Genomic DNA, 17,772 nt, shown 5'->3' with positions numbered 1-17,772 from the left:
CCCTAAACAACGGATCTCATCCCCGGATAAGCATCAGTTGACGCCCCCGGACATTCGAAATCACCCCTAATCAGAGCAAGTTTGCCCCTAAAACAAGGCAAATTTTTCACTACCCCCGGACAAAATATCCAATATATCCCCCCATGTACAAACATTTTATGGAAGAGCCCATTGGAGGAATTTGTTCTGCTTTCAACAATAGCCTATACCAAGGAACTTGAATAAAACAGATTCTCTTTTATTTAAGTTTCTTGCTTAATACGGAAGACACAAAACTACTCTCTTTTACTAAATCAATTTTGAAACCTGTGGTTACAGTTAGAACAAAAGAATTCCATCCCGTAGAAAAATTTCCGAACTAAGCAGGTTGAATGATTTTATTTTGATTTATATACAAGATTTCGGTACTGCGGGAATCGACCATTTTTTACTTCGGAATTTCGGTGATCTTACAAAATGTTATCGGTATTTAAAAATCCTATATTAATTAGGTATTAAAAATAGACACATGTCGAAATCTCGGTAATTAGGAGATTCCGTTCTTAAATTTCTGAATTTTCAAAAGTTACGACTTCAACCATGCTTCATCGATATTTAAAAAGTACCCTCGTATGCCCCATATATATAATTGCCAGTATAGATAGTGGGACTGGGAATTGCAAAAAGATTTTCAATGAACAAAAAGTACCAATTCTGAAGTTACGATTTGACCCAAGAAATGAAAAAATTCTAAAAATGGAAATTTGGACAATGAAAAATTGCCATCATTCCACCTGAAGATAACCCATGGCTCCACCCCCCCCACTTATTTGGGGGGGGGGGGGGTGTAAATCTAAAATCGGCCTAAAAGTGGGTGGGAGCTGTCTCATTTTTTAAACTCAGGGGGGGGCTAAAAAAGTGGGGGGACCTGGAAGAGCTGCACTAAAGTTCTGGGGGCTAATTACAATAGTTAAGAAATTGTAAAAATATTGTTTTGTTTGGTTTTAATGTTCTGTTTTTAAATATTCTACCGTTTTATTTCTATCTGCGTGCGAGAGGGGGTGGTACACAAACCACTTTTTGCAGGGACCTGAACCTTTAGATTTCAACTGGGACCTGAACCTTACTGAAAAGTGGGGGGACCTTAAAACTTAGGGGGGACCTAAATTTGTTGGGGGGACCTAGAACCCCATTCGGAGCCATGTAAACCTACCTCCATAAAAACCGAACCTAACGTTAGAGCATTAATTTCAATTATTTTCAATTTTACTTTAGAATGTTAGTGCTTACAGTTAGTCATGGTGAGTGTGTGAGTGGACGTTTCTTTGAGTGTTGAATTAATCGTATTCAGAACCGATGGTAATGGAAATTGATCCAGGGTGAATGAATGTTGAATGGTACCATTTGTTCGTGTCAATCACCACTAGAATGAGAAAAAAGATAATGATATTCTAATGCCTTGAAAACACTCGTCAAATGGAGCTTCTTTCTGGGGAAAAAAAACATTCGAAAGATAAGAGCTTTCCGCCAGGCCCCGGGGGGGGGGGGGGGGTACTAGGTTTGCGAGGTGACGGGTATGTCCGAGCCGAAAATCGAAAATCGACCCTTTGAGAGACAAAATTTTGGTGATTTTGGGACCCTTTGAGAGACTTTTTCCTAAACTTTGGTCCATTTTTTCCAAATTTTGGTTTGATTTTCACCAAATTTTGGTCAAAATCTTTGGAAATCGTGACCCTTTGAGAGAGAAATTTTTGATTTTCGTGATTTTGGGACCCTTTCAGAGACTAACTTTTGAATTTGTACCCCTTTGAGAGACTTTTGAGGAATGGAAAAAGGTACCCTTATGGCTCGCACATACCCGGCACCCATTTTGCCTAAGTACCCCCCCCCCGGGCGCCAGGCCACTCAAGGTTTGTCGTTTTTCTCTGGATGTTCGTCTGAAGCATCCAGTTATTGCGAGACAAGCATCAAACTGAACAGACTCGAGCTTTTCAGAAAAAGGTGGAATCACCAGTTCGATATACAATATCTCCATAATCTAGACGTGCCCCAGGGATTCACTTTTACTTATTATGCAAAAGTTTTACGGTAGGATAATGCGACAGAAATCCCTTAAAAAGGACCAAATCATAGTTTTGATGATTATGCGATTATGCTAATTTTTCATTATTTTTCACCCTTTCATTAAAGGGATTAAAGTATATAAATTTTCTGTGAACAAAAAATTACATCTACTATTTTCTGAGAGACCAGCGGCCGAGGCAGTGAATTGTGTCACTTCGTAGGGCACCCCTTAGATCAGGGCAAATTTTTAATATTATGCTCCTAAGAGGGTGTAGAATTTACAAAAAAAAATTTGCCCTTCGAATCTCCTGCAGTTTTCAAGTGAAGCGATTTTTAGTTAATCGATAGAACTTATCAAAGGTCCCCACTTTTGGCGAAAAACTTGTCCCCAGGCCCCAAAAATAAAAATTTTTGAAAAATGAAAGAAACACTCCCAGATATTCACCCAAGGAACAAGTGTGCAAAATTTCAGCCAAATCGAATAATTTTTTAAAGTCTCTAGGCTGCCCCAAAGTTTTAGCCTCGTTTTGGCGAAAAACTCGTCCCCAGGCCCCAAAAATCAAAATTTTTGAAAAATGAAAAAAACACCCCCAGATATTCACCCAAGGAACAAGAGCGCAAAATTTCAGCCAGATCGAAGAATTTTTGAAGTCTCCAGCCTTCCTCAAAGTTTTCGGACGGACATACAGACAGACATACGAGTCTGCTAAATAGACATACGAGTCTGCTAAATCGCGCGCCTCGCTCGCCCTATATTTTGAATGCGCCAACGCGCCTCTTATCTGGTACTCGATGTAGAAATTTTCTTCCGACACGCTAAAGCTCTGAAGGTCGGGAAAATTTTAACATCTGGAACCTATGGATTACGGAATTTCTCCTGACCACGCTCGTAAAATTTAGAAAGAGTCTGGGGACAGTAAAAAGTTACTAGTGTCCCGAACTAAGAGTACACGTGCAAAAAAAATTTCCAGTGCGAGTTCTACATAGTGCTTCGAACTGAAAAATGTAAACAAAGCAGGACGCGAACTAAAAATTTATTGAGAGTGGCTCTAAACCCAAACCCAATTACAGTTCAATTTATAGCAATAAAATGCGAATTCTTTGCTGCTACTAGAATAAATAAGTTTGTCTCCTCACATCGAATGACAATTTCACCTATTCAAGATCTTTCACTGCCTAAAAAAGTAAACAAGCAATGTCACGAACCAAACAATTAAAAGAGAGTGGCCATGAGCCAAATTTTCCTCAATCTAGTCCAACTTATACAGCAATATGTGAACTTTTTTATATTTGTAGAATCACTAAGCTTGCCTCAACACACCAAATGAAAATTACACCTGCACTAGATCTTTCACTGCCTGAAATATGCATGTCAGCCTCTAAAAATAGAATAGGCAAAGATGGTCCTGTTACCAAAAAATAAAAGCTTTGTCCCCAAGATACTGATACAATAAATGGGAACCTCCCTCCAACTTTGTTATTGATGAAGGAGGATTCTGGCTTTTCCAAATAAACAACACACAGGTCATGATCAACAAGTTTGTTGATGTCGGTTGGGCTGGGATTGGGCAGTCCGCTGCTCTGCATGGAGGGCAGTCGAAAGGCTCTAAAGGTCTAAATTGGAATGCAGCAGTTTAAAATTCCAACATAAAAATTATTGGTAAAACTAAATAAAACATACCTGGTATGCTTTCTTTGATTTGACCTTTGAAAATATAGCCAGTCAACCACCAAAAACAAATAAATAACAAAAGATAATAATCAATGTCAAGCATTTTTAACTTGGTGCTCTTACTAAGAAATTACACTAGGTACTAAATATAATACTGAAAAAGTAATGAAACTGTCAAGTTTCAATAAATCCACCAAAATAAACCAAAAACAGCCAACAATTGAAGGTTTGAATGTTTCTCAGGACTTCTCAGGCAGCAGAGATTTTCATGCTAAATTCAGTCGGGTGCAACCGATAGTCAAGCAAAAAGTGTAAGGACAGCTAGACACGACTGTGATGCGGTACATCAAACGATGACTACTATAGTTCTCCGATGGTATATTGGCCCGCTCCTTCAGAGCTTTAGCGTGGGCGGCCGCCAATACGCCATCGGAATATCAGATAAACGCGCCTTAGTGCCCAAGCGCATCACGTGCCTCACGCGCCTTACTCGCGTTAGTGCCCACGCGCCCAAATCTTTCACGCGCCCTTAACATTTCACGTGCCCATATTTTTCACACGTCTTAATTTTTTTCACGCGCCCTTAAATTTTCACGCGCCTATGTTTTTCACACGCCTTTATTTTTTTCACGTGCCCTTAAATTTTCATGCGCCCATATTTTTCTCGTGCCTTTATTTTTTTCACGCGCCCTTAAATGTTTTTAAATAGCAGCTGGCACAGATTATCTCCTTAATTTGATATAGGACTTAGTTTTAAAACACATACATATTAATAAATGGTTCTATCAAATATAACATTAATAACAAATTTTCGGCAACAATCAAAATAAAAACATGAACTGCTTGAAATTAATTTTATTTTTATTTCCATTTTTTCAAATTTTAGGGTCGGTCGGGCCCGCGTAAAACAACTTATTAACTTGGTCTCGCCTATCTTTGACTTTTTTTTTATCTCGGACATATTTTTTAATTACTTCTTACTTTATTTTTGTTTTATGATTTATTACTGATTTACTTTCGATTTATTTTTTGATTCTGATTTCGTGAATATTAATTTCTTAATTTATTTCTTAATTTTTCGATGTTTTCTTGTGATTTTCTGGTGTATTTGTGATGCACTTTTGATTGAAGTTTCTTCAATTCCATCTGTTTTGATATATTGGGTTTTTCTGATTTCAAATTTACAAATTTGAATTTCAAAATTGATTTATGTATTTGCGTTATTTTTCTTCTGAAGATTTTGTCATCATTTTTCAATTAGAGATTCATTTATTTTTTAATCTGATCATAAAATAAAGTGGTTTGATTTTATTTAGATATATCTTATAGTTATTGAAAGATACTAGAGAATTTGAGTACTCAATGTGTTCATTTGATTTTTTACAAATGATGAAAACTCATCAATCAGTAAGCAAAAACCCCCTTAAGTGGCAACCCCTTATGAAAATGGAATCAATTTGGAAAATTTTGGAAAATCTTAAGATAAAATCTAGAACATCCCAGATATTATTGATTCACAACGCTTAGAAAAAGTATATTTTTTTGTTTTCAAGGTTAAAATGGGCCAAAAAGCAATTAAATTATAAGCGTGTGAAAAATATGGGCGCGTGAAAAGTTAAGGGCGCGTGAAAAAAAATAAAGGCGCGTGAAAAGTTTGGGCGCGTGAAAAAGAAAAGCGCGCGAGGCGCGTGGGCACTAAGGCGCGTGAGGCTCGTGATTTTCACAAGTGCAAATAAATAGAAATAGACTTGGCCTGAAATATAATGTTTTTCTGTATGGTGTCAATTGTAAAATAAGATATTGCCATTAAGCCTTTTCCACGCTCATCATAAAATGGAATTTATAGTTACACTTTTAGGAATCTTGATGAAACATAGGATAGGTTTGAGGTTCTTTACACGTTTTTTTTATTAGAACCCAGTTTATAACAACATTGAGGCTGAAATTCGTCGAACAATTAAGAACATCGTAAGAACATGCCCAGCCTCAGTTTGGAAAAAAATGACAAGAAACTACAATTGTTTCCTCTTTTCAAGCAGTTTTAACTGAACTTAGGGATGGATTTTATAAATCGAGAGTCAAATATTGTCCAAATTTTACCAACTTATTATTTTGCATGATATTGTCAATTTAGAGTAGTCTGAAAAATTAAGAACGCATTTAAGAACATTTTAGGCTGGAAATTTCTAAAAAAATAAGCACATCCAGGCTCAGCCAAATTTTAGGTGTTCTAATAAAAAAAAAACGTGTATGACAAAACAAAAGGGTATTTACGTAATGATCGATAATTCTCAATCTATAGTGAGGTCAGGTAGCACATAAAAACGTAAGAATACTTCAGATGGTGATTAAAGCATGAAATTTGGCACAGATGATCCTTAGAGGGTTTAAAACTTAATTTTAAACAGCAACACCAAATTTTGCCACCTGGCCACCTGCCAGATGACGTCATCAGGTGGCTGGGCAAAAAATTATTTTTTTGAAAACATTCAAAATCTGATGGTTGCAGCGGAAAGAGCATGAAATGCTGATAAAAATTGAGGTATAAAACATGCCTTGAAAATCTTCCTATCAAAAGTTATGGAGGTTGAAAGTTTTTTGATGACGTCATCATGTCATCATAAGCCTTTCCAGGCAAAACTTAAAAACCTCGTAATTTTGGTGCAAATTGACCAAATTTCATGTTTTATACATGAATTCATATCAAAATTCATTGCTTTTTCCGATTCCGATGTTCAAATTGAATTAAAAGCTTTAAATCCTACAGAATACTAAAACTTAGATTTTGAGCTTTACCAGGCAAATCAACGCAGCGTTCTCCCTTCAGGAGCACAGTGTACAATCAACTAATTTTTTTGGATGTTTTAAGCCTTCCTATGTTGTTTAGACCCAAGCATCAGATGGAACTTAAAATTTTGACATGGATTCATGTATAAAACACTAAATTTGGTCAACTATTTCCGTTATTACGGGATTTTAGGTTTTGCCTGGAAAGGCTTATGATGACGTCATCACAAAACTTTAAACCTTCATAATAACTTTTGATAGGAAGATTTTCAAGGCATGTTTTATACCTCGATTTTCATCAGCATTTCATGCTCTTTCCGCTAATACCATCAGATTTTAAATATTTTCAGAATTTTTTTTGCTAAGCCACCTGAGACGTCATTTGACAGGTGGCCAGGTGGCAAAATTTGGTGTTACTGTTTAAAATCAAGTTTTAGACCCTCTAAGGATCACGTGTGCCAAATTTCATGCTTTAATCACCATCTGAAGTATTTTTGTGCTAACAGACCTCACTATCTATTCCTTTTCACACTTTCAAGCCTCGAAGCATTTTCTCCATTTTTGCCATACAATGTTTGAATATTATATGCGAAATTTTCGACTTCTGAGTCGTCTTTATATTCCTATGGAATTCCGCCATATATCAAACCTTAGCCCCTTGAAACAGAAATGGATTTCCTCAACAGGGGGTATACGGTTTTTCTGGAAAAGCCCATTTTCGTCGACTAGTTTAGAAAATTCCAGAGAAAAATAACGGTTTCCATTATTACATAGTTATTTAAGCTATGGCTCTCTATTAGAATTTAAATGCGATTGTTTTACTTGAGCAAACCACCACGCTGAAAAGCTCATTAATCTGGATAAGAAATTTCAAGTGGTTCTAACACCTTGGCTGGTCGATCGTCTTACGGTTTTCGGAGGTAAGTCAGGCCGCTAACTGTCTCCTAGTCATAGTGTCAACCCCCCTGATATTGGGGAGGGGGGGGGGGTCACACCCGAAAAATTGCAAACGAAATCTCGGAGCTGAAATACAGCCAAATATTTGGGGGACCTGGTATGTTTGGGGCTGGAATTTCAATGGCAAGGCTGGGGGCTGACTATTTCTTCTTTTATTGTTCTCTATATCACCAATAACCTTTCATTTCATTGAACCTTGAATTAACCATTATAGTCATTTTCACCCACGAAATAAAGGCCTCTCTACATCTAAAGAAACCCAAGTTTAATTTCATTTAAACTCTACATCTTAAAAACCCGATTTTTTTTCATTTTTGTTCACTGCAGAGGACAGTTAAGTTTTTCTTTTTTGCTTAGTCAGCATTTTTACCATATACATAACAAACATGGCATCCATTTTTGCTTAGAGCTTTACAAATGCATATACTGCAGGGTGGGAATGGACAAATCAACAAATATTTTATGCTAGGTATAGGACTGGGGACTGCTTAAAAAACTTTTAATATTTGGGGGAAACTTTCCTGGGACCTAGACCTGGACTGACCCTTTGCTAGTCTATTTCACCACTGGCCTCAAAAATCGTCAGAGAATAAAGTTCAGTCAGAAACCCATCGTTTTGAATCTAGCTAATTAGATATAATTATCGACAAAGAGTGCTCTTGATCAAATGATCTCAAGAATGGGCAATAATAATATGGCAATAATGGGGTAATAAAAGGGATATTAAAGCTTCCATAATTGATCCCAAAAATATATTTTACATCGAAAATGATGTAAGAAGCTTGTCAAAATTTCATTCATGTGAAATATGGCTCGTAATTTATCTTTGATTTGAGAGGATACCATTAGCTCTATTATATCACTTACAATCAAAATGAGAGTAAATCTACGTTAGCTATTTGATAGAAATAATAACAATACTAGTAAAGTTTATTTGAAACATGAAATTTTTTCAAGTAATAAAATCGCGGGTGTGCCTGAAATATATTTTTAACAATTCAGAGATCATTTTGATTGAAAGGTCTGATGATGCTGATGTAGTAAAAACAAGTGCTTAGAAAAAGGTTTTGAAAAATGAAAATACATTGAATAAAAAAGCATTTCTCAATAAAGGGACGTTTACTGATACCCTTTCGAATGTTTTTATTTTTGTAATAAATAGAACGTTTTCTATCTTATGTTATAATCAAAACATTCGATTGTAAATTTGCTCCAAATCAATTTTGTTTTTTGTTTGTTTTCAAAAGCAATAGCATGTGAGGTCACATCTCGAAACAACTTTCGATCTTTCATTTGTTTGCAGGATATCGAAGTAAGTCCCGTAAGTCTATATTTTCTCTTTCCAATAAAAGTGACTGGATTATTTAGAAAGAAATAGAACTCAAGAGATTTAGCATCCACTTCAAAGAGGGTAACTTATTTCTGATACAGCCGATATTTTAGACAGAAAACAGAAAAATTATGTCTACAATCCTTAAATATTCGATACTATAGTTTCCTATTTCCTATATACACGAAAAAAAACATATACAAAAGATGGCCAGAATTGGCGATAACCTTTTTCTGCCTGCTTTAGAATTTACATGTTCGAGGTAGTCGTAGTTTCATTAGACATTTGTCGAGAAGCTAGGTTAGTTAAACCTGCTTTCGAGGCTGAGTTCCTAGCTCTTTTCCCGGTGAAAAGTTGTTTAATTGAGGTTCGGAACTGTTTCAATCGTGCCGTACAAATCAGAGGGTTGATAGCGCTGTTAGAAGCGACCAATAGAAATTGAAGGTCTCTAAGCCAATGTCTGAAAACGCACCCACATGATTCACAAAATTGAAGCGTAAAGATCATGACGAAAGCGGGAACGTAAACTAATACAAACGCAAGCATTATGATGAGGAAGGTTTGTGTCACTTTACGTTTCATGGATAATCGACGTGGATTGGTGGTTTGGTCCACTTTAGAAGTCGTTCGTTTTCGTAACTGCTTCGTTTGGTTTTGAAGATATAAATGTACTTTGGCGTAAACGAACAACATTAAGATAATACCAACAAGGACAGAAGAACAAGCGAAAAACATCAAGTATTTCACGTATCCAAGTTTCCATGATAAAAAGGGAAAGGAAAGAGAGAAAATCCAAATACAAGCTGTGATAATGTGGCAACGGTTCCAGTTTAAGCACTGTCTGTATCTGATGGCCCAAACGATGCAGAAGTAGCGATCAACGGAGAGCGCTAGTAGACTCAAGATACTCGCACTGCCAGAGATGAAGATAGATGACTGAAGGACCTTGGAAACGCGCAAATCGATGAAACCAGTACTCTCTTGGTAATGGAAATAAACGGATACGGGCATCGTGGAACATCCCACAATCAAGTCAGCCACGGCAAGGTTAACCAGGAAATAATTGAATGGTGTATGCAGTCTTTTCAGCGGATCCTTGATGACGGTGATGATGATAAGCCCATTCCCGATAATGGTCATAAGCGCGATCACACCTGATAAAATGGTCGTCAACATGGAAAGTTCAAAGGGAGGATGAACTCCTGGAAAACATTGATCACCCATAATATTGATCAGTGATTTCAATGAGCAATGATTGTTATCAATTCGTCAAACTTCGTCACAATTCGCCAAAGAGTGTCGACTTAAAGTTGCCCCAAAATATATAGGTCACAGCAGGTGTACCCAGCTAATGGGCGAAACGAATTTTCATTTATATCAATTTCAATTTTTGCCAATAAAAGTGACTCTTCAATTTTTATTGCAAACAAACAAACTGTACCCACTCAAACCCCATTATCAATAGTGATTTTCTCGAAACAAAAATCAACTTTCAAGATAAAATAACGATTATTTATGTTTCCGTTTTTATCACCTTTAAACATTAAAATATTAGATGTTTCTCAATCCGGCCATCTATCAAAGTTTACATATATTGTATTCTAGACGTGTTTTCCTGCCGCACGTCAACATAATCAGAATAATATAATAGGCTAATATGAAAATACGATTTTGTTGAAAAGTTTAATTCAGGTCCTTAAAAGAGAAATGATATTGCTCATAAAATTTTAATGGCATCCGCAAATGAACCACTTATTTGTTTCAAATATCTTTTAAAAATGTGACATATCATCTAGCGAGTGCTCTAGATGCACTCTAAAGTATTCGACTATTTTTTTAATCTAACAATATAAACATGTACGCGACTAACACGTGCAATAAAAGGAAATTACGTACAGATAACTACTAGAACAAGCAAGCCAGCATGTTTTGATGGATTAAGGTTTATGTTTAAGATTCCAACTCCCGGGGGGGGGGGCAGTCAGGCCAATTAACCGAAGGGGTATGTGCGGCGGTTAAGGGTATGTTTTTCAAAATATCAGAAATGCACTGTAAGGGTGGACTTTTGATAAATGCACAGTATGGGTGGAAATTTCAGCAAATCTAGGAATTCTAAAAGCCAATTTTTTCGCCGCACATACCGTCAGTTGGTAAACCCACTGCCCCCCCCCGGGATTCCAACCAAATTACCTGCCTGACGTTTTGAACATTCTGACCTTTATAACCCTGGATAAAGTTATCTCCATCATCTTTGATCGGATTTTTTTCTAAAGTGATACCCGCAAAGAAGCAATTGGAGTTTTAAAAATTAACGTCTACGTCTAAAAGAACGGCCCTACATCGTCATAGGTATTCAGGGAAAAATAGATCTAGTGCGCTCGATGAATTTACACCGCTTGAGTATTGCTATCATTAGAAGAGGCCCCCAAGCAGTTCGTGATCAGAGTTACCGCTGGGGGGCTATTAGAATACCACTTTCAAAAAAACTCCGATCAAAAGATTTTGCTTCAGAAATACTTTTTAATAAAAGTGCTTAACAATTAAAAACCGTCGTCAGACAGATGGATTTTGCACGGAAAGTTTGTTGCTTAAGATATTTTATGAAATTGCTTTGACACGATAGCAACAACAAGAAAACAATAATCGAACAATTACTTTATAATGAGTTGTATCACACCTCCTTTATACAATCAAATAATTAAAAAAGAGAAAATTTTCTTTCTCGTCAATTATGGTTAGATTTTGCTTTTAGCAGCTGTAGTATGATGTATTCCGTTCCTTGTTCGACATCTTGCTATAGCCATTATAAGATTTGGGTACTTTGGTGAAAGTTTAGGCAAGTTTAGGCTATTTTTTGCTCATTTTTTCTTCGTCATTTTCAACTTCAACCTTCTAAGAGTTGTTTAAAATATTTGTTACACCTTGAAATAACTTACGAAATTTACAATTTAAATTTTTCGAAGGACCCTTTTTTCAAGGTTTTTGGCCTATAAATTGACCAAACTTATATTTTATTTTAAAAATCTTCATCACATTCAAGATAAAGTCAAATATAAACTCTTGCAAAAAAGTCCCTTATGAAAACTAATAAACTTTGCAACAACTAATTATTTCAATTAATTTGAAAAATAATATTCTCGACCGCTGACCGGGGTTCGCGAAATCGCTCCGACAGACATGTGTTAAAAAGAGAAAGAGAAATAGCCGTTGTACTCAGTCCAGCTTCGCTTATAAAGCTTAGAGATTGGACATTGGTATGGTATCCTCAAAAAATGAGGAAAAACAAAACTCGTGTTTACTACGACAGTCACATGTTATTAACGGTATGATGTGACAGGAAAGAAAGGTTCATTAGCGAATAATACGTGCTTTAGAAAGGAATGCTATATTAATCGTGTTCGTGTCCAATTGATCAATCACTCATTTTGGTCGATTTTCGCGCGTTATTTTCGCATGCATACATCACAGTGCACCTTTTTTTGGAACAATAAAAGACTAATTGGAATGATGAAGACCAGTCATAGTGCCACTTATTAGCAAAAATAAAATTGGTGAAGTGATTATTTAGTTTTCATTATCTTTTGCTCACAGACTTTTTTCTGCTACAATTGACGTTCTCCCAATTCGACCTTCTTCTCTTCAAACATTCTACTATTCGAAGTTCGATTATTTGATATGTCAAAACCAATAACAGTGCTCAATGTTAACAATGATTAACAGACCTTTATACTAGTTTGAGTAAGGAAAACGATTTAAGTTAATTTCATACTCAAAGTTTCATGCTATCCAGGATGGCAATCTTCAGTGAAAATTCGAAGCTCGATTATTTGAAAAACTCCCATTTTCGTTGAAAATTCGAAGGTCTCAAAAAAAAGATGAATTCAACTCACATATATCTCCTGGTTCCATTGTAGCTTGAAGTCTTTTGGAACATTCTAAAGAACATTCTGGTGGTGGTTCGATGGTCCACGTCTTCTTGCCTTTGATCATAGCTTGCCAGGATGGACGATTCACTGCGTCGATCTGATGAATAGTTATGTGGATATTATGTGGATAAATCTTTAATGGGCTCAATTAGGCGCACCTTTGCCGTGATTTTCAATGTGGGGGGGGGGGCAACTATGGTTTCCGGCGAACAGTAAGAATTTTAATTTCGAAACTTGTGAATTGCTTATAACTGTTCTATTCCATGTTACTTTTACCTGGGAATAAGAAAGAAGGAACTGTTGAAAAATAAGTAGCGCGGACCCTGTTTTTAATGACCTTTTTGACCCTTTCAATGATTCAATCGATCATTATTTGACTTTGTTGGTTTCGAGTTCACTAAAAAGACACTATAAATCTGTTTGAAAATGATAGTAAAATTACCGGAAATATTTCAAGATCGTTGAATTGTCTCATAATGAGCAAAACTCAGTAAGTTTCTCTCATTCTCAAAAATCATATATATAAAAGAAATAACATCACGACTATTTTATTTGGTCAGTTTATCTTATGGCAAAATTGAGTCCGTCAAAATTTGCTTTAGATAAAATTTGGTATTTGGTATTCAGGCTGCTGGTAAACATAAATTTTCACCATTTATAAGTCATTTTTAAAGGCATAACCATGACAATAGAGATAATTAACTACTTCAGTTTGACACTTTTATTGATTCTTCTGTTAAGCCAATTTTAATCCATTTAATCGATAAAGCAGTTAAAAATACAGACGGAGACGGAGACGGTAAGGTTCTATTTGACTAGACGACGTTAAAGGCTCAGAAATGCGGGTTATTCCAAATCGCCTCGGTCACTCTACCGTCCTCAAAAGTGCAAATACATAAATTCGCTAATAATTGCATAATGAGCATACCAACATTACTTACATGCATCATAGCCCCTCTTCCACTTCCACCCATGAACATCCAGTCTAAGTAACTCGATTCAGAGTCTTGAGGAAGGAATTCAGGTCTTGAGTAATGTCTTCGAAGAGCTTTCATAACACGTGGTACGCAATTACTCCTGCAAAAAAAGTAGTAATCATAGGATTTTCTAATCAGACGTTCTGTCAACCTTCATGAGCATAAAAATCATATTTATAGGGATCTATGTTAAAATGGATTTTTGGAATCATAAACTGATTACCCCTTCAAAATGTGCCAAAACATGTATAATTTCAGAAAAAGTACCGGTGCCTTTAAGGCCACGCCCACCTTGGAATCTCACTGCTAGGTTAGGTTGCCTGAAAAAAGAATTCTGTTCTGTTTTGTTACGAGTTGTTATGGGGTTCATGTATCCCAAAATATAAACAACACTTTCTAGATTTTCCTAATTCAAATAAGCCCACTGATCAGAATCACGCAAATCAGAGCTTTTTTCTCTTCGTTCCCACATATTTTTGAATTAAATTACATATTCAAGGTATTAGTAAATTTGAGGTTCAGCCTACCATCCGATATACCATTGATCTTTCTTGAAAGCTGCACGTTTCTTGCTCATTTTGAATACATCTTCCAATGTCGCAAAGTTGGTTTTGTAGGGGAAGAACTGACACCCAAGTTCATCATTCTCCTTAAGCGCGTCTAGCTTGCTGTACAATAATTTGAAATACTTATAGCTGAACATGTTTAGAGCTGTCCAGTTTGAAGCACCGCCTTTCACCAACACAGGAGCACCAGTATAAGCGTGGTGTTTTAAGAAATATTCTCTTGTCATGTTTTGGACGATGGGTACCTTGAAAGTAGGGTAAGTATCATTTAAAATCCTTGACAGAATAGGGCACTGATCTCTGACTACTTGACTGGATCTGGATTCTTATATAAAAGTAAGTGCGTCCAGTTTTAGCTAACTTCGTCCATCCTGTATATTCTCAACAGCGGAATTTGAATGTTTTGAAATTCGAAAGTTCGACAGAATTAGACAATCTATTAACACTATAAAACAGAAAACAACATGGCAGCCTAATAAACCATAAAATTAGACACATTTTAACAGGAAATCTGTAAGCAGCAGTTAGCCTATATTGTGTGTGAAGGAATAATGATATCTGCGGAGTAGGTAAAAAATGCCTTTCTACAGAGGTGTTGCAAAGGGGATGAGACTTCGACCTGCATTTTTTTTTAATATTTTGTTCCACAAATAAGTTACCCTCTTTGATTTGATATTGTAGGCAGTAGAAAAGAGATTTTTCAAAGATTGTTTCGGAATCATTCAGAGGAAAGCCTAACTTAAAATTTGGTGCTAAGAGAAGGTGAAAGTTTTAAGAAAAATGCCTTGTTTGAACTGTTGCAGCTCATCTTGATTCACCCTGTATTTACAGGGATGCTTAACTTTGTAAATAAGTGCTTTTTACCTAAAGGAATTACATTTCCTGATGCATAAAATCGTTCTGAGTCTCTATTCATTACAATCAATTTAATGCTCTCGTTTGTCGCCTTTTTGACATTTTTTAAAATTGACATTTTAGGTTTTTGAACATTGAACTTTTGAACCAATGAAGTAAAATTAAAAAGTAATACACCAAAAATTTTAAGTTAAGCTTTCCTCTGAATGATTCCAAAACAATCTTTGAAAGATCTCTTTTCTACTGCCTACAATATAAAATCAAAGAGGGTAACTTATTTGTGGCACACCCGGTATATATAGTAGGTCATTATTTTTTAAACCTTTCTTAGTCACAACTAACTCATAATTCTCTAAACCTGAACTATTTTTATGTTAGGAAATTTTTATTCTCTATCTTCTCGCAAAATTCATTTCTTGAAAACTTTTTTGCAAAATTTCTGAAAATATTTCTTTTAATGCTTATATTAGTACTTTTAAAGTGTTTTTAGGCGAAACCAATTTGATCAGTTGTTTTACGGGCCCGACCGACCCTGAAATTCCAAAAATTTAAATAAAACATAAAATTGATTTTGGTAGTACATTTTCATTTTCATTGCTTTACAGATTACCAAATTTTCAAAATTTTGGTAATTTTTTCAAAGTTTTGAGAATTTTATGTTCAATTTTTCATTTTATCCATGAGTTTGACCATTTTGTGTCTTTTTATTTTCTATTTTACATTTTTGTCAAGATGTAGTAGTTTATGTTGCCTTTTCAGTGGATTTTATAGGTGAAATTCTACTTTTATTTTTATTTTTTCGCCGACCGACCGACCCTAATTTTTGGGCAGCTTGGCCCGTAAAACAACAAATTAAATTGACCTTGCCTTATTTAAATTTTTTAGTATATCCGGGAAAATGTACATAATATGTACCCTTTGTAGAAATAGAAATAGTCACCAAAACGTCAGAAGTTTTTACGACAATAATTCATTATCATACCTCAGTAATTCCTCTACAAATATTGCAATTAGAGACAGGTCTGGTCATATCCATGCTAAGAGCAGACATCCCAACCAAACATTTGTCCGTTGATGAGTAAAAATAATCATCCCTGACCCTTTCCAAGAAATCTTTTGGTGATTGATAGACTTCTGGATTATTCAATGCCAATAACACAACAATTAGGCTTGATAACCAGAACAACTTCTTAGTGTTGAAGGGCTGTTCTTTGAATTTGAGTTTCTTTTCTTTGATTTTGAAGAGGGCAGCACAATCTTCAAGAGTGACACCTTGGTTCAATGATTCTTCTATTTCCTTGGATAACTTTGTGTCTAACTTCATGATTTATTTTTTGAACTAATAGAAATTTAGTATTAAATTGATCACCCCTTACTTCTTATTGGGAAAAACAGCATTCACAAAATAATTGAATAAATCAACTTTTTCATATTTGAACACTTTTTGCAGAGTATTTACACACAAATGTTAAGAAATCCAGTCAATTGCCTCAAGAAGTGATAGGTTAGATTGATTTTTTAAGGAAGAATTTGAATCTGTCATTATAGACTTCAAGATTCATTCAACTTTTTTTCTAGTTCTTAGTTAGATTAAAGGGGCCTCAAATCTTAGTGTACATCAAATTTTAATGATAACCTGATGTGCGCAAGTATCATAATATTGGGCTCTGAATATTGACTCCATCCTAGCTAAAATTAGCATTTTTTGCAAGTTCTTAGCCTGCCTTCCTGGTATTAAGGTCTTTAGAATATTGAATGGCCGTTTAAGGCTTTATTGCATCATGTCCTATCATTACTGATAACCATGAAATGTCAGAAATGGATGTCAAAAAAGAGGAGCTACTATTAGGTTAGTATTCTTGTAATAGCCGACTTGTGAGCTAACCAGGAAAGGTATAAGTTTGAAATTTGACATGGATCTTTCCATCCATAATGCCTGTCAGCACCCAAAAAATTATAGCCTGAAACTTAGCATGTTCACTGTATTTCTCAAGGAAAATGACGTATGTTCACTGTATTTCCCAAGGAAAATGAAGTATAACGTCCCTGTTTAGAAAACCAACTCTTTCTTTTAGAATATACCTTAAATGTAGTCGTCTAAGAAAACAGCTATTTTTTTTTTGACTCTTCCTTACAATCTAGTTTTTATATTTATAAAAAGTAGATTGCTGACGTGTGGAAAGGAATTTCAGCATGACAGATCCTTTTGTTTCGATAATAACATCAAAGCGGGAATTAATTTTCTTCTCGTTTCTTTCTTTTAAGTTCACGCTTTCCCTCACACTCTCAAGCGGTTAGATCGTCTATCTCATAAGCATGGGTCTCTGAGTTCGATCCTGATGGATGTCCAATTTTTTCAATTCTTGATTTTTTTTGTGATTCTCTTATCACTTTAATTTTGTATCAAATTTTCATTAGAGTGAAGAGATATCGACGCGTTATGTAATGTTAATTGCTATTAGTAATTACGCGTTCAATTCTAATCTATGATCTGTTCCCTCCTAGTGAGGAGTTTAATACCGTATTTTATATATTATAAGCATTGAATACTGAAATTCAAATAACGACCACGAAAGAAAGATAAGCAAACGATAGGATCAAGTGCCAAACATTTTGACCCGAAAATCAATTATTATTCTGCCTTTAAAGTATATATAAA

General features: G+C 35.4%; 3 protein-coding genes across 4 annotated transcripts in view; all 3 read right to left on the bottom strand.

The window, feature by feature from the left end:
- Window positions 1–17,772, bottom strand: part of LOC136805168 (uncharacterized) — a 38,385-nt gene that overhangs the window by 11,158 nt on the left and 9,455 nt on the right. The window contains exon 1 of one of the 2 annotated variants that reach the window (XM_067061733.1): window positions 1,270–1,356. The exons of the other annotated variant lie outside the window; for it this stretch is intronic. The gene's annotated coding sequence lies outside the window, so the exon portion shown is untranslated. Of the gene's footprint in view, window positions 1–1,269; window positions 1,357–17,772 lie in introns of those variants that run through there. 2 annotated transcript variants of the gene reach the window in all.
- LOC136805170 (uncharacterized) lies at window positions 816–16,516 on the bottom strand. The gene is made up of 5 exons (XM_067061736.1): window positions 16,096–16,516; window positions 14,220–14,503; window positions 13,657–13,792; window positions 12,680–12,812; window positions 816–1,402 (listed from the first exon to the last, which is right to left on the bottom strand). The coding sequence occupies exons 1-5, from the start codon at window positions 16,435–16,437 to the stop codon at window positions 1,317–1,319; spliced, it is 981 nt and encodes a 326-aa protein (XP_066917837.1). The 5' UTR covers window positions 16,438–16,516; the 3' UTR covers window positions 816–1,316.
- LOC136805166 (melanocortin receptor 5-like) lies at window positions 8,666–10,617 on the bottom strand. Its single transcript, XM_067061730.1, has one exon. The coding sequence runs from the start codon at window positions 10,011–10,013 to the stop codon at window positions 9,039–9,041; it is 975 nt and encodes a 324-aa protein (XP_066917831.1). The 5' UTR covers window positions 10,014–10,617; the 3' UTR covers window positions 8,666–9,038.

The sequence above is a fragment of the Clytia hemisphaerica genome, unplaced genomic scaffold, assembly GCF_902728285.1.
Source record: "Clytia hemisphaerica strain Z4C2 unplaced genomic scaffold, Clytia hemisphaerica genome assembly, whole genome shotgun sequence".
Classification (NCBI taxonomy): Eukaryota; Metazoa; Cnidaria; class Hydrozoa; order Leptothecata; family Clytiidae; genus Clytia; species Clytia hemisphaerica.
Note: the sequence above shows the minus strand (reverse complement) of the source record. Positions and strands in the feature narration are given on the sequence as shown.